The sequence below is a fragment of the Lepidochelys olivacea genome (assembly GCF_965140295.1).
Source record: "Lepidochelys olivacea isolate rLepOli2 genome assembly, chromosome: 6".
NCBI lineage: Eukaryota > Metazoa > Chordata > Testudines > Cheloniidae > Lepidochelys > Lepidochelys olivacea.
The window spans coordinates 18,783,539-18,806,507 of NC_140416.1; the positions used below are offsets into that span (position 1 = coordinate 18,783,539).

Genomic DNA, 22,969 nt, shown 5'->3' on the forward strand with positions numbered 1-22,969 from the left:
AAAAACTTCCTAACTGTCAGAGTGGTTAAGCACTGGAATAAATTGCCTAGGGAGGTTGTGGGATCTCCATTGGGGATTTTTAAGAGCAGGTTGGACAAACACCTGTCGGGGGGGGGGGGGGGGGGGTCTAGATAATACTTAGTCCTGCCATGAGTGCAGGGGCCTGGACTAGCTGACCTCTCAAGGTCCCTTCCAGTCCTGTGATTCTATGAAAGTGAAGTCTCCAATGAGCGCTCAGTATGGCCCATCCTACCATTGTCTGTAATAGCTCAAAATAACCTAAGAAGCTCACAGCCTACAGCAGTCTCACCTCAGTTCTTAAGCACTGAATAGCGTGAAAGGAGGCGGGAGAAGTCCCCCAAAGATGTTGTCCATTCTCAGTCCCACAGGGCTCCAGTTCACTGTCTCTCTGCACCCCATACGCCAGTATCTGAGGTTTTAAGGCTTCTGCTTCTTAAAAGATTTTTGCTGTCCCCTGTTTGCGGAGTGGGGGAAGGAATTGGTGTGGGGAGGGAAAGGATTTCTCATCTCTTCCAGTCAGTGTTGCCTCATTCCCCATCTTCCTCATTTTACCTCTTGCCCCCTTCCCGCCATGTCACACCAGGCCCTATTTTACAACTGTCTGGGGCAGGAGGGTGGGGGAATAGGTGGATGCTCAGACATGAGGAGCAACATATCTCAGCTTAACCTAGAGTTTGCTGGTCAAGCTCTGATTTAAAAAAAAAAAAAAAAAAAAATCCCACCCAGATGTTTTGCTAATCAATAACTGGCTAAAATACTAACAATATTTGCGCTAATTGTGTGTGTGTTCTCTCTCAGCTGTGGCCAGCAAACTGAAGTGCTGGCTCTAAGAACTCTCTTCTTGTCAGTAAACATCTCTTGTTGCATAATCCTCCCTATGTGGTTCTTTAACCCTGTGCCCCTCTCGTTCCATACGCAGGCGTTCACATCCAGAGTGCAGGAACCACAGCAAGGGAGCTTGGTGTTCTTGGCTCAACCCATAGTTTCCCAACATGCACATCCCAGAATTGACCCAGTTTTGCATGGAGGGCTGGATGGCCTTGTGGTTAAGGCACTGGACTGGAACTTGGGATACTTGGGTTTACGTCTCAGCTCTGCCATAGACTTCTTGTGTGATGTTGGGCAAGTCACTTAACCACTCTGCCCCCCCCCCATCAGTAAATAGGCCAAATATACCGGTCCCTTATAGGGGTATTTGTGGGGCACTTGGATACTATGGTGATGGTTATGATATAATAACCTAAACAGAATACTGATAACCTTCTAGGTTAGGTTCTCAACCAGGGGGTCTGAGGCTTCTGGGGGGGGGGGCACGAGCAAGTTTCAGGGGGTCCCCCCAAATAAACCAGAAAGCAGGGCTGGTATTAGTCACCAGGGCCCAGGGAAGAAAGCTGAAGCCTGAGCCCCACTGCCTAGGGCCAAAGCTGAAGCCTGAACTCTGCCACATGGGGATGAAGCCAACTTAGCTTTGCAGAGCCCCCTGTGGCATGAGGCCCCATGCAATTGCCCTGCTTGCTGTCCCCTAGTGCTGGCCCCTGCTTTTAATCTACTGGATATGCAGAATACCACTTTTTTTGGCACAAGTGGGCCACCATTTTTATAACCTGTTGCGGGGGTGGGGGGTCCTAGTAGATAGCACTAGCCCCCAGTGCCACCAGCTTTAGATAGGCAGAGATAGAATGGGGGCAGGGATGAGAGGAGATGAGTAAATGTGGCTAATTCATGCTGGACTGAGATCAGAAGTGAAGCCACTCACTGAATACTGGTCTCAGGCAGAGCAGGACAAAGGGTTGGTCGTGCTGAAACCTGCTTAGCAGATGAGAGCTCAGACTGTTCGGCTCCGTTGCAGCCTAATGGTTTCCAAATTCCACTTAAAAATTGGAACCTCTTTATTTATAAATATTCAATGAAGTTCAAGGTCCTAATCCTGCACCCACTGAAGTGACTAGCAAAGGTCCCATTAACTCAGTGCTGTGGAATTGGCTTCCGAATGCTTTTAACCGTGAAAGAGTGGTGTATATAAGTGCTAAGTGGCTTTTCATTTCTTGTTTTCAATGGGGAACATCACAATACCTCGGGCTCTGACAATGTGATTGCTTGTTGCTTATTAGCACATTGGAATCCTTTTTATTCCACACCAAATGTTTCCCTCCTGCAGTTGGAGAGGGGGATGGCACTGGATTCTGAGCTGATTTTTAACTGGGTCTCTGCCTTCCTGCTCTACAAATCAGACAAACAGTTCCTGCATGAAGCTGAAGCTCTATTTTGTGAGAGTCCTTCACCCCCCACGTTGTCCCCTCTCCCTCTGTCTCTGAGAGTAGCTCTTATCCTGCATGTAAAGCAAAGGCTCTTGTTCCTCAGCTCTACTAGGAGAGGCTTGTGGGGGTGGTGATGTGTGCGTGCAAACAGCAGCACTGCAGCCTGGTTTTTGGTTTGGCTCAGGCTGGTATTCTGCCCCCTTTGCCTCTGTTCCTTCAAACTCTCTCTTTGCAGAGCTCTGATGCTTCTCCCAAACTGGGCTGCTTGAGGCAGCTCAGCAGAATCAGCTGTTCCTTCCCTCTGCAGGGAGATGGCTGCATCCCTGTCCAGTGCCAGCTAGGTCACTGTGCTAAAGTTGAAGCAGGCTTCCCATTGGGTCCTTCTCCAGAGCAGCCCAAGTTAAATGGGGTGGAACCACTCCACAGGGAAAGCGTCACAAGGTCACGCTATCGGACTGTAACAGCGCTCAGCAAATCAAATCCTAGACCGTGGCTCACCAGCTGAACCTTTTCTAAATGTTCCCTTCTAGGCTTGGAACTGTGGAAGGATTTTTAATCACAACTCCCTCTCTTCTACTAAAAGCAGCGGGAGACTGCTCCAAGGCTTGGCTGAGCAGCACTCCCCATTTCACCCCATGACTTCTGTTTCAGTCTAATTTAGCCACTCGTTTAATGTCTGTTAGAGCAGTGCCCTACAAACTGGGATATGGAGTCTTTCCTTTGTAGGCCCCTCATTCAAATCCAACCTAGGTCAATAGTGTCTGTTTCATTGACTTCTTGGTGATATGGGTTGATGGTCACATACTAGGTCTGGGTGGCCAGCTGACCTCTGGCCCTCTGGAGAGGCTGAATCTCCAGTCTGTGGAAGGGGGAGCAAGGTGAGGTGGTAAATCTAGAGAGGTGGGGTCTGAGCAGAGCCCTGGGAGCAAGGGCTCACTGTGTATGAATCCCAGCTTTGCCATGAGCATGCTCCCTCTCAGACGTCTTAGGTAATCACTTGGCCCTGAACTTTTCCAAAAGCTCTGATAACTTTAGGTACCTCCGTCATTTAGGTGCCTGACCTGAGAGTCCTAGGGCTTGATCTACAGAGGTGCAGAACACCTGCAACTCATATGAAGTCCACTGGAGTTGCAGGTGCTCAGCACTCTGAAAATTGAGGCCCAAGTGTCTCCGGTTGGGCACCTAAATGACTGAGGTAGACAAGTTGAAAAGATCTTTTGGAAAGTGGTGGCCTAAACCTCGCTGCCTCAGTTTCCCCATGTGAGATGTGGGTGGTGCTCACAGAGTTGAGGATAATTAATGGTTTGAAAGCACTTACTATTTCTATTAGTAGCAGGAAGGTTCATTCCAAACTAGGCAATTTCCCTCAAAAGGAGTTTCCTTGGAGGTCAATCCATGAGCATAAGCAGGGGTGGCCCAGCTGCTGGCTTTAATAAAGATGCACCTGCCAGACCTACATTCGGCTAGTAAAGAGCCGTACTGGAAAGGGGAAGGGTTAGGTAAACTCTGGAGTCTATTCCCACATGTCAGGCTAGCATAAACCAGGTGTATGAGACAATGGCCCTTTAAAAATAAGGAGAATTCACCCCCAGTCTGGGGGAGAGGTATGTGATAGGAAATGCAATTAACTGAGGTGACTTTTGTGTAACACTGATCCTATCCCCAAGACTTGACTTGTCAGATGCCAATTAACAAAGCACAGTAGCAAGCCACAGGAAACCTGCATGTAGAGCCGGGCCAGAATTTTTTCATTTCATTTAAAGTGAAAATGCAAGTTCTGCAAACTGAAAGTTTCAGTTTGAAATTTTCCGTAAGAATTTCCATTTTTGGCTAAACTAACCCCCCTCCCACCCAGTCGGGGAAAAAGAAAATGTTTCAGGTTGAGTACACCTGAATGGAAACCTTTCCGTTTGAACTGAACCAAGCTGTTTCCCATGATGCGCTGCCATTTCCCCTCTGACCAAGTCACATGGTGTGTTTATGGGAGATATAGTGCAGCCAAGGATCCTAGTCAGTAAGGGAGACAAGGGACATCAGAATTACAAATTCTATAAGGCACCATTGCCTCTTACATGGATGCTGTGTCAAACTGACTCGGAATGTTTTGATACTTCCGAAATAAAACTTTTTAAAGAAACTTTTCATTCCATTAAAAATAACCTCTTTCAAATTTTGTCCCAATCCGAAATGAAAACAAGTGTTGCAATATCAACTTCCCACAGGACTGAAATGCTAAATGCCACTCTGCTTTACCAGCAGGAATGTATGGGATGGCAGTAAAGTTGGGCCAGTATAGATGATGGAGGGGATGGATGAGCAGGGTCTGACCAGATCTGTGTTGTCTTAAGGACTGGCCTCTTGGGCTGACTCTGTCTGTGCTGAGGGGATAATGCACCAGTGCAACCATGCAGTGCTAGAAATATACAGAGTGGGGTGGGTTGGAAATATTTCTAATCTCAAGGCAGATCACCTGATGCTCCTGAAGAATGAATCTCATTTACCTCTATCTTGAGCTGCATAATTACAGATGTTGTTAATGGTCATAAAACTAACTGATCTGGCTCCAGGATCAGGCTCCGTGACCTCCCATCACACAAAGTGACTGTCCACTGTGTAAGGTTTTTTCTTTTTCCCTGGCTCCCTCGAGTTTCGTGGTGCATCTTTTACCTGTTTGCTGGCTATCTTGGTTGTAGGTGAGGCGGGCGCTAATATCATTCAGGTCTCAAAAGAAGCCCGGAAGAGGTTCCTGGGCCCTCTACACCCATCCTTCAACTTGGTGAAAATCATCCGCAGCTGCTTGTACAAGACCCTGCCAGACAATGGGCACGAAGTGGCTAAAGGACGCCTGGGCATCTCGCTGACACGGGTCTCTGATGGAGAGAATGTGATCCTGTCGGAGTTCCATTCCAAAGAGGAGCTGATTCAGGTGAGTGGGGAAATTGTTACCCCCCCCGCCATTCCACCGCTTAGGTCAGGGGTGGGCAAACTATGGCCCATGGGCCGGATCCAGCCCCTCAGGGCTTTGGATCTAGCCTGTGGGATTGCAGCCCCTGGGGGGGAGGGGCAGAGGGCTCCACATGCCTGTGGGTACCTCCCCCGAAGCTCCATTGGCCAGGAATGGGGAACTGTGCTCAATTGGAGCTTCGGGGGAGGTACCCACAGGCAAAGACCGCACAAGGAGCCCGCTCCCGCAGGGACATGATGCTGGCCGCTTCCCAGAGTGGCACAGGGCTAGGGCAGGGAGCCTGCCTTGGCCCCAGTGTATGCCGCTGCTACTCCAGAGCTGCTCCAAACCCCTCTTGCACCCAACCCCCTGCCCTGAGCCCCCTTGTACACCTGGCACCCCAGCCTCTTGCCCTGTGCCCCTTCCTGCACACTGCACCCCCATCACACCCAACACTCCCTCCCGTACCCCAACTCCCTGCCCCAGCCCTACATTCATGGCTCTCCAATTTCCCCACCGAGATGTGGCCCTCAGGCGAAAAAATTTGGCCACCCTTGGCTTAGGTGATATCTGCAGGCTCCCTCCTCTGTTGGAGAATTACTGAGGGATTGGTCTTTGTTCCAAAATTCTGTCACATTAGAATATAACCACAGCCAAGACTCTCTGAACAGGTTGCTGTTGGTCAACAGGCCACCTCTCTCCAGATGATCCAGCAGGTGGCTGAGCCAGCCTTCCCAGGGAATTGCTGTCTTCAGGTCCTGGTTTGTTTCTTACAAAAATGTTTCTGATCTCTTATGCTGGGTTTGTGCTCTCTCTTTCAGGCCTGTGTTTGCAGCACCTTCATCCCTGTATACTGTGGGCTGATCCCACCAAGCCTGCAGGGAGTGGTAAGTAGCCCTCGTAACATTCCCCTTGAGTGCAAGAGTGAGACACCTAGATATAGCCATGGTGGATCATGCTGATAGTCCATCTAGTCCTGAATCCAGCACTGTCTGGTTACATACTTAAGAGAAGTGCAAGTAACCCTGAGATCAACAATTTATGGAATACCTTGCCCATAATGGAAGCTGCTTCCTAACCTCATCAGTGACTGACTGGCTTATGCTCTGAAGCCTGATGGTTTGTATTCTTCAAGTGCTTGCTCATATAGATTCCAATTAGGTATGTGCACACCACATGCACAATCGTCAGAAGATTTTTACCCCAGCAACACTCGGTGGGTTGGCTGAGGCACCCCCTGGAGTGGCGCCTTCATGGCACTGGATATATGCCCCAGCTAACCCAGCGCCCCCTCAGTTCCTTCTTACCACCCGTGACGGTTGTTGGAACTGTGGAGCGCAGCATAGCTGATCTCCACTCTCCTTAGCTTTCTCTCTTAATACCTGTTAATAGTTGTTAGTCGTTAATAGTTAGTGTAGTTTAGTGTACTTAGGGTGGAGTGGGCTCAGGCTTCATCTGCTTTCCTGACACATGTACCCATACAGGAGATATGTAGGGCAGCGACTTGGTCATCGGTGCAAACCTTTGCCCCCCACTGTGCGATAATTCAGCAGTCCAGGGGTGATGCTGCATTTGGTTCAGGAGTCCTTCACTCCATGATATCTCTCTCCAACCCCACTGCCTAGGTAAGGCTTGGGAGTCACCTAATTGGAATTGATATGAGCAAGCAGTCGAAGAAGAAAAGACGGTTACTCACCTTTAACTATTGTTCGAGATGTGTTGCTCATATCCATTCCAAACCCGCCCTCCTTCCCCTCTGTCGGAGTAGCTGGCAAGAAGGAACTGAGGGGGCCCTGGATCGGCTGAGGCATATATCCGGCGCTGCTTAGTCAGGGTGCACTGAAATTGCATCAGAGCTCTTGAATGTAAGCCATCTGGGGCTGGTGACTTGTTGTTTTTATCATAAACTCTGGTGTTGAAAAGAAAAAGTTGCAGATAATGCATCTTTATTGTCTGAGAAAAGTCAGTAGGTATCTCCCCAACCTCCTCTGGTGGAGATTGGTGCTAAGAAATCCACTGAGCATCTCCATAGCGTTCATATCCTCCATAACTATTTTGTTTACTCCCTATCCCTGTCCCACCAATCTTGTCACAGGAAACCCATTTCTCTCTCTTGTATCTGTGTCTATTTGCTTTTCACGTTGGCTTTCCTAATTTTCTCCTTACACATCGATTTGTTGGCTTCAAGTGAGCTGGCTTTCCATTTTCTTAATGGCTTGGCTCAAAAACCTTTCCATTTAATTATACTGGTCTATTTGCCTTCTTGCTTCCTTTCAAGTATAGGGAGTATGCATTCCTCTCGTGACTTAGTTCAGAGGCTACTTACACATCCCATGTCTGAGTCTAAGGATTTGAATTGCCTCACATTTGACTTCAGGGCTGTGGTGGGTTGTGTGGTTTTTTTGTTTTTAAGCCCTACTTCCTTGTTTTATTTTTAGAATCCCCTCCTGTTGCATCTTGGCATGCTACATAACATTAAGAATATTGGCGGGGGGGGGGCTACACAGATGCAATTGGGTTCCAAATGACACTATCTATATCTATATTTAAACATACAAAGCCTTGCTGCACATCATTCCTGAGGGCATTCTGCACCTAAAAATTCTGTGCACAATATTTTAAAATTCTGTAAATGTTTTTTATTTGTCAAATGTGGGAGCTCCAGCATGTCATTGGAGAACACAGGCCACTGGTTGCACGGGGGGGGATCACTCTGTAAACCCCTCCACCTCCCCTGGACACACTCAATGATGAGGCTTCCCCCAACACTGACACCACACAAGGACCAGGCCTGACCAAGAAACACCCCAGGGCCCTGCCCCTCTGTGCCAGGTGCACCAGGTGTGGGCAGGCAGGCTCAGCAAGGCAGTTTCAAAGTGTGGAGTCCAGGTGTGGGTTGAGAGGGTTCTGTGTGGGCAGCTCAGTCAGGGCTCTAGGTGCGGGGGGGATCTGGACGCACGGAGGCATGTTGGGGGTTCTAGTGCAACAGTAATTAGACTCTGCAGGGGTGTCCAGGTAAAGGTGGTTAGGGCTTAGTGGGTGAGGGGGGGGTGCAGCTTGGGTGTGGGGAGCTCAGTGGGGGAGAGGGGTGGGGATCCAGGTGTGGGTGGCTTGTTGGGGGAGTAGGGCTCATCAAGGGGGGTTCTGGGTGGGGGTGAGGCTCCATGGGAAGGTCTGGTCTAGATGCACAGGGGTTGGACAGATGCAGGAGCAGCTCTCTTTACAGCGATCCCTCCCCCTGCAGCTGATGAGCAATGGGTGCAGGAAGCACATGAGGGAAGTGGGGCTGGGGGGGGGGGAGAGAGAAGAGTTTGTAGAGCTTCCTACAGCCAAGCGAGAAATCTGGGGGTGGGTCTGACACTGCCCCGGATGCTGTGCAAGGGAAGAGGAAGTCCTGTCCTCCCAAGCCCAGCCAGGACTAGCAGCTGAGCTTGGCACAGGGTAGGAGCCACCAGCCAGGTCTTCCCCTGACCCACAGTGAATTACCTCTCTGCTGGCAGCCCTAGGCACCCAAAACATACTGCTCAGGAGGGTCACATGACTGGTCTTGTGGTTTCCCTTTGCTTCCCCATCAGAATGTCATTTTTCTGCAGGGAAGCAAAGAAATCTGTGTGGGACATAAATTCTACACATGTGCAGTGGTGCAGAATTCCCCCAAGAGTAACATGTATGCAGCTGCTCTATTGTGTTCTGGTAGCCTCTGCAATAGAAAACAGGGAGGACTGCTAAAGGGCTCCCAAACCTTTTAAAGGGATACCACCCAGTTCCTGTACACTTCACCTCCCCTCTAAATTGTAATATTCAATACTAGTCTCTGGTACAATCACACCAGGAAGGTCACATTTAATAGTTGTATGTGGCCACTAGTACTCAATGGTTCAACTATAGTTACATTCTGAATTAACTCTAGATGGTACCTGAGGTGAAATCAAAACTAGCTTCTCCTTGTGTGGGCTGTAGAACAATTATTGCTTCCTGGAGCAGCTAAGAGGTGTTTATTCCCCTACACCTTGTCCTGCCATGACACTTGTCCAGGTCATATGCAGGGAGTTGAAGTCACCCTTGATTTGTCTCTCATTAGATTCCGTTGCCTTCCTGAACTCCTGCCTATGCTGTCAACCTTATTGTCCTGATACAGTGAAAACATCAGCAGCCATTTTCTGCCCAGTAAATGCTAGAGCTCAGCCAGGCCTGGTATCTAGAATCTCTGATTCCTCCCCACCACCATATCAAGCTCTGGTAAAGCAGAGCCTGGATACAAACCATCCCTGGATTTTCAAAACCAAAACCTAGCTCCTTTAGTCTACAGTGATTAAAAACTCTGCATCTTGCTCGACTGCCTTCAGACCCACCCCTGCCCCAGAAGAAGCAAAACTAAAATGTCCATAAGGATATTTGCTCACCTTTGTGTGTGAGTTTGAGAGACACACAAACCCCTGTGTGTGGGGGGACATCTGGCTGCCCTGATCTGTGGAATCATTGTGTTCCAGTGGCACAAAGGAATCCCCTGACATGGCTATGGTCAACGAGTTGCTACTTTGTACTGCAGGTTTGGAAGTGGTGAGGCCTACAAAGCCCAGCCCAGTTAGCAGATTTGGGATGGGTTTATCCTTAATGGCTCTCCTTGAGCTGGGTGAATTGCCTTGGGACATTGTCATCTGATGCTGGTTGTGTTTTTTTTTTTTTTTCCATTTTGACACAGAAACCCTTAAAACAACAATTGTACTTCAGTCAGTGCCATAACAAGGGGAGTCTGTTAAAATGCCGGAGTGGCTCTCTTCCCTCCTTGCTAACTGGGGAGTGTTGGTTGGAACTGGGCAGATGAGGATTCCCTAAGGGAAAACTGTGTGGGAGGTGGAAGTGGGTCACTTGCTATGTAAATGCTGCTGAGGGCATGGGAGATGAATCACAATTATCTTGTATAGGCCAGGATTGGGCCTAGCTGTTCATCTGAAGTGGAATGTGCTGAGTGGCTACAACAGGCTTGGGTGGAGGCTGCATTACAGAACTGCGAGTGCAACAGACTGTATATAATGCTCCTCCTTTGGCTTGCATTAGCTGCACAAACAGAGGAGCTTAAGGCTTTTGCTGCAGTCAATGAGGGGTAGCAGTAGAATTTTTCTGCTTTAGGGGGCTGGCACGTTCCCTGCCAAGGGCAACCACATTGCTGAATTTGCTGTGTCATCGTGCTGGAGACCTGGTAATGGCTGCTGCTCTACCTTCTTCTATCTGCCTGGGGTGGGCACCTATCCATACCAACACCTAACAATTTAGCAGACTGTTGCTTTGGCTTCCTAGTAGAGCTGGCCTGGCCCCCAGGTGCTTGCCAAATTCCTAAGGCATGCTGCCTAATTAATCACAGCGATAGAAATTGCAGATAATCCAGTAGGTTTAGTCATCTAATCAAACCCTTTGTATCCTGCTGGATTTTCTCAAGTGCCTTGTCTGTTCTAGTTCTAGATCCCTTATCTAGGAGGCTTTTTTTCCACCATTTCCAGTGGGGATGCTGTTCCAGACTGAGAGCTCTTCAGTGAACACATTTGTCCTAGGCCTCTGCTTAAACATTGCTGCTTTCTTCAGTTGCCTCTTGTGGGAATCACCCTGGACAGTTTTTCTCCCTCCTTGGTCTTTTTAGGTCCAAGTACTTGTCTCCCTCCCTCCTTTTTAGGTCCAAGTACTTGTCCTGGCTGTCTTCCCTCTTCCAAGTGCTAACATATTTGTTTCTATTAATGTGATACCTAGAGACCCTAATTGTGCTAGGTACTGTTCATACACACACAAAGGACAGTCCCTGCCCTGAAGAGCTTACAGCCTAAACAGAACTGTTATCTTTTACAGATGGGAAACTGAGGCCTGAGAGTTGAAGTGACTTGCCCAAGGTCATACAGGCAGTCTGTGTCAGAGTGGGGACTTGAACCTAGCTCTCCTGAGTGCCAGGCCAGTGCCTCAATTACAAGGCTAGCCTTCCTCTGATACAGCATAGCTGTCTCCCTCTTCATTAAGCAAGCAATATGGGCAAGGAGGAGAAAGGGGGCAAAAGGCTAATGTGAGCAATAGCTGACCTTTAAGAAAAGTGATTGAAGTGGTAGCATGTGCCTGGGATGACCCCTAGGGAGTATAAATGGCAGAGGGGGCTGATGCTGGGTCTGGTCAGTGCTGCATGAGAACTTCCTGATTGTGCCATTCTGTGGTGGCCCATCTCTGCCAAAACCATTCATGCTAAAACCACATTAAATACCCAAGGCTCTTTTCCTTCTAATGTTCTGGATGAGCTGTTTTGCTGATGTATCAACATAGCTTTTCATGGGGTCAAGGTCTCTAATGGGGAGGGACAGAGGGGATGAAGAAGTAAACTCCCCCACCCCCTTCCTGTACCACGGCTGCTGCTCCCTGGGATCGCTTTTGGAGTTAGAGGGTTTGGGGGTGAGAGGATTAACTCACTAGTGAGTATGAGGGGAGTATACTTAGCACCTGGGCTTCTTGGCAAGCACCGTGCTGCTGGTGAGGGGGGAGAACACAGCAAGGACAGGGTCACCATTTGCCACATACCACCTTGCCACCCTGGCAAAAAAAAATGTGAGCATATGAGAAAAGGGCTATAGCTGCCCATTCACACTACACACCTCCCAAGCCCACCCTGGTAACTCCCCTACACAATCAGGTCATCAAACTGCACAGCCCTATCACACAGAACTACCCCAGTAGATACTCAGACAGATGTAGCAAGAGGACTCCCCTTACAGCCTGCAATGGATAACAACCAAAAGGCCATGTGCACATCTCCCATAAGTCCCTCATAGCATTCCTTTCGTGTTAGGTCCCCTCAGACTGTTTCTTGCGTGATTCAGCACTCTATAGGCTTCTCCTCCTCCTCCTCTCATAAAGCAACAATGTCTTAAGCCTACACATGTGGTGCTGTAACCACTTGTCAACACCACTATCCTGCTGGCACCAGAGCAGGCCTATGACTGTGCAGCAGGTGGAATATTCAGGGGAGGCATACAAGGAGGGTAAGTTTATGCTTCAGGGAGTAGTTCTTCTGGCTATCCTTAAACCAGCAAAAGCCACCACCTGCAAGATTGTTAAAATATCTGACCGTACTAATCCCACCCAACATAGCCCCTATTCATAATGCTGAATACAGCCTGGGCCTTGTAGCCACAGGAGCTGTAAAGCAGAGCAAAGCCCTGTGACAAGGAAGGGCCATGTCACCAAGTGGAATATTTCAGGGTGTTCTCTCCAACTTGGCTTTAGACTAGTTCCTTTTCTTGTTCCCTATAGCCTCAGTTCTCCTACTGAAAGCTCCTGGTTTTGCTATTGAGGAGCCCACCAGCCACTAAACATTCCTCACCCTGCCATGCTGGGCCTGTTGCTCTTTATGTTCATCCAGAGGAATTCCATGGGTCTCCCTTTATTGGGGGAGGAATGAGGGAGTTTGAACACAGCCCCTTGCTGGGCCCTTGTTTGGCTCCATTTCAGCAGGAGCCAAGTAAGGGGTATGACAATTCTTATTCCCAGCAGTGAAAATGGAAAGCAACCAACCCAGTCTTCTCCGGGTGTGCGCTGTATCTGTGTGCCATACATACCAGGGCAGGACCAGTCAGCTCCCACTATGGCATCAGCTGAGACAGCAGGTCCTGAGGGGGAAGAGACCCAAAAGGAGGGAAAAGGGGCCCAGAACCAACCCCTGGCAACTTGGCCATCTGAAAGAAACAGAGCTTGTAACGTGCCTTTGAGGGGAGCCAGAGATGGACCCTCCTCCACAAAAGAGGACCCTTGGCTGAGACACCTGGTCCTGCCCCAATCCTGGCAGCTCCTAAGGACTGAAAGCTAACCTGCCTAGCAGGGCTGTAACTGCTGGGCAGGAACAGAGGGAGAGGGGGGATCGCTCAAGGACTTAGAGCCTAGGTTATAATAGGCTGTGTAGAGCAAGGCTGGGTTTGCACAGTGGTAGTGTTGGCTAGAGAGGGGCACCGTGGCAAAGGTGCCTCTGCAGATGAGCCTGAACTAGGAACAGTCAGTAGCAGTCAACCAGATAGCAGGGTGCGCTGGCCCACACGTAGATTCCTTTTGATTAGAGAAGCCCTTGGAACCATCACCTTTGCTGCAGTAACACACCCTTTTTTGGAGCTGTTGCTTTCCTGCAGGTGGCAGTATAAAGTATCTGCTTCTTCACCCTGGCTACAAAAACTGTCTGTGCCATGGTCTACTCCAGTGCTACTCAGAGTGGTGGTCCGCAGAGCCATCGGCTGCCAGTCTGTGTGCACATTGGGGAAAAAAAATTGCCAGTCCCCCACATCAGATAGCTTGAGAAGCACTGGGCTACTCTATACCAGTGGTTCTCAATCTTTCTAGACTACTTTACCTCTTTTAGGAGTCTTGATTTGTCTTGCGTACCCCCAAGTTTCACCTCAATTAAAATGACTTGCTTACAAAATCAGACAAAAATACAAAAGTATCACAGTACGCTATTACTGAACAATTGCTGACTCTCTCATTACCATAAAGTTATGAAAAATAATTTGGAATATAAATATTGTACTTACCTTTCAGTGTATTGTATATAGAGCAGTATAAACAAGTCATGAAATTTTAGCTAGTGCTTCTTATGCAGCCTGTTACAAAACTAGGCAAATCTGTAGATGAAGTGATGTACCCTTAAAAGACCTCTGTGTACCCCTAGGGGTATGCATACCCTGATTTAAAAACCACTGGGCTAAACTTATTTAATACTTATACTACTATAGTGCCTAGGAACTGTGGTAATGACCCAGAACCCTATTGTACTAGGCACTGTACAAACAAAACAAAAAGATAGTCCCTGACCCAAGGTAGTCAAACATTCATCCACCTCTCATACTGTGGAGCAGACTTCTCTAGCTCGTCTCCTTCTGCCTTCCCCTCTCCTCCCGCCCAAAATTGTGGGGTTAGCAGGTCTCTCCATCTCTGGCTATACAAAGTGACCCTTCAAATGAGCTGCTGCTAGGGTAGGGAATGGTACCTAACAACTGCAGCTCTCTTCAGCCTGGGGATAGAGGAGGACTGTCTGTGAAATACCAGGTGGAGAAGCAGGGTCCTCCTTTGCGACTTGTTGAGGCTGGGTTCGCTAATGCCCAGGCAGCGCCCTGTGCAGGGGTCATTTATTGCTATTCCATGCTGTGTTTTCCCCTTGAGTTTGGTTGGTTCCCTCTTATCTCTCTCCCACCTTGCTATTGCGACTCCTGCATGGTCACCAAGTTCCACATATCTGGTGTGTCGAGATGCCAGTGTCCACTCAGTAAACACCACCCAGCCCATTCGCTGATTGCATTGCTGTAGGCACCATTGCCTGTAAAAAACGATGGGGAATCCAGCCCCTCCTTGAACTCTTACTTTTAGGCCCTTTGAAGCAGAATTGCCCTGCAAACCTAACAATAAAAGACCAGGGTCTTGCTTTCCCCCAGGTTTATCTCAGACAAGTGTGCTGGGCAGCCCAGAGATCACCCGGTGGGCAAAAGCACTCAGTCCAGGCAACAGTAGGAACCATGCAGGTGAACTTGTTCGCCCGGGGCCCCGGGAGCCTGCTGGAGAAGTTCAGTGTGTGCTCTGTGTTCCCCAGTAGAAGTAGGTGAAAGGCCATCTGTGGAGAAGGAATTTTTTCTGGCCTGTTACATAAGGACGTGAATAACAGCGACAGCAGGGGGCTGGTGGGAGCCGTTCAGAGATAAGCCACTTGTTTCCCTTCCAGCTAGAGAGAACAAAATGTAAAACATTTTCTCCTGCCTCCCCTCTCCTCCCAACATCCAGCCTTCCCCGGCACTGCACAGTGAAAGATCCGCCCTTCTTACTGGCCTGGCTGAAAAGGGAGCCAGAACTCAAGTGTCCTGTTATGGGGCTGGACTGACTTCCAAAAGGTCTTGCCAGTTTCTTGTTGTTATAATGCTTGACTGCCCTCAGCCTTGCAGTCCTTTTAATGGGCTGTTCAATGGAGCTGAGTGCGGGGGCATTTCCCTCTTCCTCCCAGCAGCTCCTTAGTCTAGCTTGGGTTCTCCTCTAGCCAGCTATTAGTCATCCAGGCATTCCTTTTTGTTAGTCACCTGCCCAGACGGAAGGGTCTCTTACATTGGGGCTGACCCTGCAGTTCACTGCAAGTCAATAGGAGCCTTGTCTGAGAGGCTACAGGTTCCTGCCTCGTTGCTCTACAGGAGTCTCTTCTGTCTTATTGCTCTGCCAGCCGAGCCAGTAACATATCCCTTTAGCATCTGGCTACTGCTTGCTGGACCAGGGTGGGAGTCGTCTTGTTCAGTCTATGATCATGCAAAAGCTAAAGGATGCTTTGAATTGACCCATGTAGCAAAGCAATGACTCACTGGTGCGGTACCTCCTGCTGGTCGTCTCAGGAATTAGCTCTCCAGTATATGGAACGCCTCCTCCAGGCCAGTGTCTCGCCTGTCGCTGGCCCCCGTGTTCCTCCCAGACCCCGGTGCCCTTTACCTCAGGGTTCTGCCCCAGCAGTACCCACACTGGAGGTCTCCCCTCCCAGGGGAACCCCCAACCCTCTAAACCCACCTTGCCTCAGTGGCGACTGCCAGTCATCATCTAGCCCCTGCTCACTGGGGCAGACTGCAGTGGCCACTCATTATTGGTAAGGGGTTAGGACCAGCTGCCTTTGCCTGTCCTTGGGCTGCCCCTCTGTGGCCCAGTACCTTTTGTAGGCCTTCAACAAGGCCTGCAGCCTGGGGGTTTAGTCAGGCTGGAGCTCCGCAGCTCCTCTTGCCTTCCCCCAACCCTGCTCTACTTCAGGTACCTTGATCTCAGGCAGCTAGGCCCTTTTCCTCCAGAACTGAAGAGAAACTCCTTCCAGCTCCAAGCTCGCAGCCCCTTTATAGGGCCAGCTGTGGCCTGATTGGGCTGGCCACACCTGTGGTCAGCTACTCCAATCAGCCTAGCTTGGCTGCTTTTAACCCCTGTTCCAGGACTGGGGCAGCCACCCCACTACAACCCAGTTAGCTAGATCTGAACATGCCAAAGCTGTCTCTCCACCAAGGATAATTAGCAGTAACTGTGTGCACAGAACCATCGCTATTAAAAGAGCATGGTAATTGTGCGCAACACCAGAGAACCCTCCTGTTCCACTCCTATGCCAAAGCTAAACCTAGCCAGCCAATGGGTTCCTTTAAAAGGGTTTAAAATGGGCACGTATGTGACTTTTACAGCTGAGCAGACAAATTGGCAGCAAAGAATCTACGCCTTAATTTTTTTTATCGCCCAATTATCCACCAGCAGGCCTCTGTATTTACTAACTTGTTTGTTCTAAAATGTCTAGATGGGTGGTTTATAGGAATGCTCAAAGTACAGACTTCCTTGCAAACTAGTCACTGTGAACGTAGCTTAGGTTAGTGCCACCCACACTGTTATTGGTCACCTAAGTGTCACCATATTATTTCTGCTGTTTGATTGGATGGCTCCCAAGCCCCCAAAGAGTGCTGATTATGGTTTCTGTTGCAAATTCTTGTGAATCTGTATTCACAGGGGTGACCTTTTTCCTGTCTCCACAAACATTCCTGTGACTAAAAATTCATGCAGGTGAATAGGCACAGAAAGCCAGTTAGAAAGTATCACAAACTCCCTAGATGGGAAGACATGGCTGTCAATCCAGCCACTGTTAGTGTAAACTCTATTTGTAGTACTCTCCTGGCTTGTGGGTGTGTGCACTAGGGATGCAGAGGATAGATAGAAACTGGCTTACGGAGGAAGAGGTGGGGGAAAAAACCTTATCCAGTCATTTTTGTCTCCTTCCCTCCAGAGGTATGTTGATGGAGGGATTTCGGACAACTTGCCACAGTACGAGCTGAAGAACACCATCACGGTGTCTCCGTTCTCAGGCGAGAGTGACATCTGCCCCCGGGACAGCTCCACAAACATTCACGAGCTGAGAGTCACCAACACCAGCATCCAGTTCAACCTTCGCAACCTCTACCGCCTCTCGAAAGCCTTGTTCCCCCCAGAGCCTCAGGTGAGCGGCCTGTTGGGGCAGCAGAATGCTGACTGTGCACCACGGCTTGGTGGGTGGCGCTCTGGATCCTATGTTTGCATCGACATTTAAGCCCCCAGAGTTCATCCCATCGCCATTTAAACAAGCTACACTGGTGTCCTTCCCCCTGGGAAATCCTGAATGCAGGCGCTGGTGGAAACCCTGAAAATACCCTCCTGTGGGTGGCTTTCGATTTAATTGGCACCATGCAAGAAATGGGAACCACTTCCGAACAAGGACGCACATGCACCCAGGACCAATCCGCCCCTGCATTTTAAAAGCCAGTCTGGAACCTTTCGGCATAAGGTTAAGCATCATCTTGCCATTGGTGGCTCAGCAGTGACTGCCCGCCAACCAGCTGATAGGCAGTCATTTTGAGTGCGCTTGTTTGTTACAAGCGCCATGGATAGCTTGGATACTGTGAGCTGCCTCTCTCTCTGCCTCACATGCGCTGCCCACCCCCCTGTTCTCTGGAGGGCTTTATAAGGGCAGATATCCAGTGGACCATCCTATGATTCTGTTGGTGAAGGATTCCACAACTTACCTGCCAATCGGAGCAGCTTACCAGGGAGGCCAAAAAATACTTTTAGGGCCATGTCTCGATGTGACATGCCCACTGTGACCTTGGATCAGAGAGGGCTGGCTCTTGAGATGCAAATGGCCATGCAAGTGGTGCCTCCTTTCACATGGTGTCCCCTTGCCCCCAAGACTGTTTCTGACCCTCCCCTCCCTCCTTTGCTGCTCAAGTGCCAGGATGGGGAGCAGATGAAGAGGTTGGCAGGGATGAGTTTGTGGGGGGAGGAAGGATAAGCAATGAACCAACCTCCTGATCAGGTGGGGCAGGATGGGGAGAGAGTTCTTGCATTTCCTCTAGAAATCCCAGCCCAGGATTGAAATCTGCACCACACTGCACCCAACCAAACAACCTTGGGCTCAAACTCCCCTGCCTCCCCAGTGACCCCACTCTGTGTCTCCATGCAGGTGCTCCGGGACATGTGCAAGCAGGGCTACCGGGATGCACTGCACTTCCTGAAGAAGAATGGTAAGACGCTAGGCTACTACCTTGCACTGACTGCATTTGCTTATGTTAAAGGGACACTGTCTGGCTTGGTTAACCCCTTCTGTGCCAGGCCATGGGGTTTAACTGAAAGTTGTTGGGGGAGGGGCGGGGATATGCAGGAAAACTGAGGGCCAAATTGATTCCTAGTGTAACTGCAATGAAGTCGGGGTTACACCACGTGTGAATTTGACCTCTGATGCTTCAAAGCCTGTAAGCAATAAAATAAACCGAAGTATGTCTCAGCACTACAGAGCTCTCGTATTCTCTGCCTTGATGCAGTGAGACACTTCTGCTCCAGCTTTACTGACATCCTGTGTTAATGCTAAAAGAAACGGAGGACTTGTGGCACCTTAGAGACTAACCAATTTATTTGAGCATGAGCTTTCGTGAGCTACAGCTCACTTCATCGGATGCGTTCAGTGGAAAATACATCTGTACTTTCCACGGTATGCATCCGATGAAGTGAGCTGTAGCTCACGAAAGCTCATGCTCAAATAAATTGGTTAGTCTCTAAGGTGCCACAAGTCCTCCCGTTCTTTTTGCGGATACAGACTAACACGGCTGCTCCTCTGAGGCTGCTCCTCTGAAACCCGTGTTAACGTTGTTTTCATGGCACACTGCATGTGCCTCTGGTGCCACCTTGTGGCCAGGCTGTAGCAGATCAAGCTTTTTACTCATTCATTTTGTCCTGTGTACTTCGCCCCCGGGGATGGTAAGGAAACAAAGGCAGCGTCTCTGTTATGTCACTGGATGTCCCTGTTCTGGGGGAAGCTGTGCTTTCTGTCAGCATAGTGCATTGGTATGGGGGGGCCTGCACCAGTGAAGTGTGCTTACACTGGTGCAAACGACCTTCATGTAGGCAGGGTCTGCCAATGGTGAAGTTACAAGCAGCTATAGTCTTGCAGGGTGGGCTGGATCTGTGCCGTATAGTAAATCCGAGAGGTTTGGATTAAGCATGGGTCTGACTCTGCCTATGGTTTGAGTATATACCAATAAAACAGTTATGAAAGCAATAACCTACGGTATTTCCAGAGTGTACTGGGAGGTGTTAGCTTATCTGGCTGAGAAAGGCACTCCAGCTTCACGTTGCACCATAGGTGAGCAGGTATCTAATATACCTGGCTATGCACCATAACACAGGTAGCCAAAATGGCTGCCCGCGGTTGGAGATAGAAGGCCTATTTCACGGCTGTAAGGTTAATCCCCGCTCGTGGCATCAGATGAGGTAAAACCTAGCACTCTAACCAATCGGCAAGCAAAACGACTAGCTAAATTGCCACAGTCCCTCCACTCACCTTCCCTCCCCAGGTCTCCTTCACCGCCCAGGGCCCTCACACCGTCCCCTGGCTGTTGAGAACTCGTCAGGGGAGAGGGACCCGGAGGAGGAGGAGGTACGAGCTGAGGACCAGCTGAGGGAGAACGCTGCGCTGGCTGCTGTCGAAGACCACATCTTTGAACACCTGCCACCCAGACTGAACCAAGGTATGGTCCCTAGGGGGACAGTCCAGGCTTCTAGCTGTTCCAGTGAAAAACTCACTCCTCTCTAAGCTGACCAGCATAGCTCACTGGCCTGTTGGGATGTGAGTGTTGCTTGTTGACCGCCATGTTAGCTAATGCACCGCGTATTGAACTGGAGCCCTGCTGAGCTAAAACCTGGAAACTCTACACCTTGAGCTAAAGAGCCAGGGTCTGTAGTTGAGAGCTGTACCAGCCTCACTTTCTGTATAGACTGGGCACCGGTGTGTGTGTGTGGAGGCGGGGGAGCATATGCAACACATCCTGACTACTGGGTTATGCTTCCGCACCTTCTTCTGAGGGACCACAGAGACTATGGCCTGGTCTACACTAGAAATATAGGTTGACACAGCTATAGCACTCTGGGTTGTGAAAACTCCACACCCTCCAGCACCGCGGCTGCGTCAACCTAACCCCCTGTGTAGACGCAGCTAGGCTGATGGAAGAATGCTCCCACTGACTGTCGCTCGGGGAGGTGGTGTTCCTACCCCACGGGAAAACCCCCTTCTCTCACTGTAGGTTGCTTCTGCACTATTTAGCTCTTCGGTGTGGCCTAAGTGAGCGGGAGCGGGAACTCGCTCACCTCCCCTTGGTGGGAGGGAGAGAGGGGGGTTTCTGGATTTTGCTCCTCATAAGCCAGATGAAGCCAAAGGCTTGAACTCCTTGTCTCCTCGTTTGGAACGGCGCATGCTCTGAATGAGACAGGATAATTTGTGAAGCTCATGTAGCACTGGGGGGGTGGTGGACAATCACGCTGCATTTGCTAGGGGGCTGGTCTGAACCTGTGGTGTTCTCTGTCCTCAGCCCTTTTGGAAGCTTGCACTGAGAAAAGGGGCCTGCTAGTTGGCATCACCAACTTGTTGCCTGTGCGCTTGGCCTCTGCCATGATGATCCCCTACACGTTGCCTGTGGAATCAGCCGTCTCCTTCACGGTCAGGTAAACCTCGCACCCGTTTGCTTGGTAGCGCTGCACAGCACGCCATGTGGCCAGTAGGGCATGGATCTAGGGCAGGGCAAGGATCTATTCCAGCCCTCCTGTGTACGATAGTTGCCCAGGAGACAACTTCAGTTCCTCTCGGCCACTGTGTTGGGACTTCAGCCGCAGCCCGTCTGACTCATGAGGCTGAAGAGAGCTGGTTCTGTTTGGAAACTTGCTCTCAGAGTTGTAGTAAACTTCCCCAGCACCGCGAATACAGGAGTGGAAGGATACAGGAGGGTCGAGAGGTGTGGCGTTAGCGTAGGCCCATCCCCCCCAATTGTTAATCTGGGGGTGGGATGAGTCCTACAAGGTTTAACATGCCATTGTGGTCTGATTGGGGAAAGGAGGGAGAGGAGGATAGTTTTGGATCTGAATTTTGACCCCATTTTGCCACCTTAGGGGGAAGGGGAGAGCAACAAGTCTCAGTGCTTTGTTGGGATTGGTGTAAAGCATGGACCCACCCTACGGAAATAGTGTTTCTGGCTGGAAGAAGGCAATAGAGGCAGAGGAAAACCACTGTTTTCTATTCCCTGTTCAATTCCTGAATTGGCTACATTTTTAAGCCTTCTTAGAGGTTTGGAAAGTGACGTGGCCTTTCATCTCTTAGTTACCTCCTCCTTGGAGTTCATGAACTAAATTTCCCTGAGATGGCAACATGAATATGCTGACTGTCAGTGCCTCAGGGGTGAAATCCATGTATATCTTGCTGCTCCAGGCAAGACTAGGCTGTGCCCTATCAAGGAAGCAGTGGAAGCGCCATCATTCAAGTCATTTGACATGAAGCTTTGGAAAACAGTCATGCATTGGCCCTGCTGGGCTAGGACTAGAAGGTCTGCAAGATGTTTTCCATCTCTCATGTCTGCAGATCTAGCAGTGGCCTCTCAGCTAATTGTTCTCTTTCTGTGCCTCCTCTCCTGTTCAGGTTGCTGGAATGGCTGCCGGATGTCCCTGAGGACATTAGGTGGATGAAGGAACAGACGAGTAATCTATGCACCTATCTCATGAGGGAAGCCAAGAAGAAACTGGGAAGCCATCTCTCAGCCAGGTTCTTCTGCTTTCCTCCCAGCCCTCCCTCTGCAGCCATTTAGGGGTGGGTACGGCCTGTGGGAGGGGGACACATCTGTTTCACCTTCCGCTGTGTCACTCTTACTGAATCGACTTGGAGCAAATCAAGAGACCTTGTCTGTTGGGTTGCTTAGTTCTGGGGTAAAGTTCCCACCTTCCCTCCCAGAATGATACTGTATTGAAACGATCAGATCGCATAGCAGTGGGCGTGGTATAAAAGCCGTACTCACTTGTCCACCTGGCTCCATTTCATAGAAGACGCAGTGATGCCCGTTTGCATGGTGGTTGTTAGCTTGATTACTCTGGAGCCTCAAAGTTTCCTCTGAAGATAATTCAGGTCAAGTGGCCGTTTCTGCTTAGAGGCCTATGACTGGAGTAGCATAGGTCAGTACTAGGGGAGCCAGGGTAGTCCAGGTCAAAATGGAGTACAGCTGGGTGGGAAACCGGTTTCTCGTCCTATGAAAACTGTGGCGATTTTCAAAAAAATTTCCCATTCTGCACTGGGACAAAACTGAGGAGCATGTGACCATGAGACAGACACCCCCCCGCCACTTCCCATAACAGCCTGGTAGGGAGGGCACTCCTCTTGGATGAGGGAGACCGAGGTTCAAGTCTTGGCTCTGAATCAGGCAGAGCAGTGACTTGCACGTGGGTCTCCCAGCAGAGTCCCCCAAACACCAAGCTGTTGGTTATTCTGGGGTACAGCTCTTTCTCTGTCTCTGGTTTTATCCAGAAATTCTATCCTGGACTTAGGAAACCTTCCCAACAAAAGTTTAATCAAAACTGACTCTTTCCCATGGAAAGATGCCATTTTGACAAATCTGGATTTTCCAACGGAAAACAGTTTTGGCAAAAAATTCCCAACCAGCTCTAGTGTCGAGATACTTGGGGACAACTCCAGCATTGCTTGTCTGCATTATGCCTGGCCAGTGCCCTGCGTGGGCCGAGGTTGAGGTGAGAATATAATGCTTTATCTAAATAACATTCCTTGTGGTATGGAAAAGCCTAGAGGTGCCAAAGGAGATCAGGATTTCATTGTGCTAAATACTGTACGTACACCTAGTAAGAGTTAACCCCGACCCAGAAGAGTTTACAGTCTAAATACACAAGATAG

General features: G+C 49.7%; 1 protein-coding gene across 2 annotated transcripts in view; it reads left to right on the forward strand.

The window, feature by feature from the left end:
• Positions 1-22,969, forward strand: part of PNPLA2 (patatin like domain 2, triacylglycerol lipase) — a 51,483-nt gene that overhangs the window by 22,975 nt on the left and 5,539 nt on the right. The window contains exons 2-8 of one of the 2 annotated variants that reach the window (XM_084630868.1): positions 4,973-5,205; positions 6,045-6,110; positions 17,009-17,218; positions 18,218-18,278; positions 19,605-19,778; positions 20,616-20,748; positions 21,713-21,835. In XM_084630868.1, the coding sequence (XP_084486994.1) occupies positions 4,973-5,205; positions 6,045-6,110; positions 17,009-17,218; positions 18,218-18,278; positions 19,605-19,778; positions 20,616-20,748; positions 21,713-21,835 (1,000 nt within the window). Of the gene's footprint in view, positions 1-4,972; positions 5,206-6,044; positions 6,111-17,008; positions 17,219-18,217; positions 18,279-19,604; positions 19,779-20,615; positions 20,749-21,712; positions 21,881-22,969 lie in introns of both variants that reach the window. The other variant, XM_084630869.1, reaches the window with a different exon arrangement.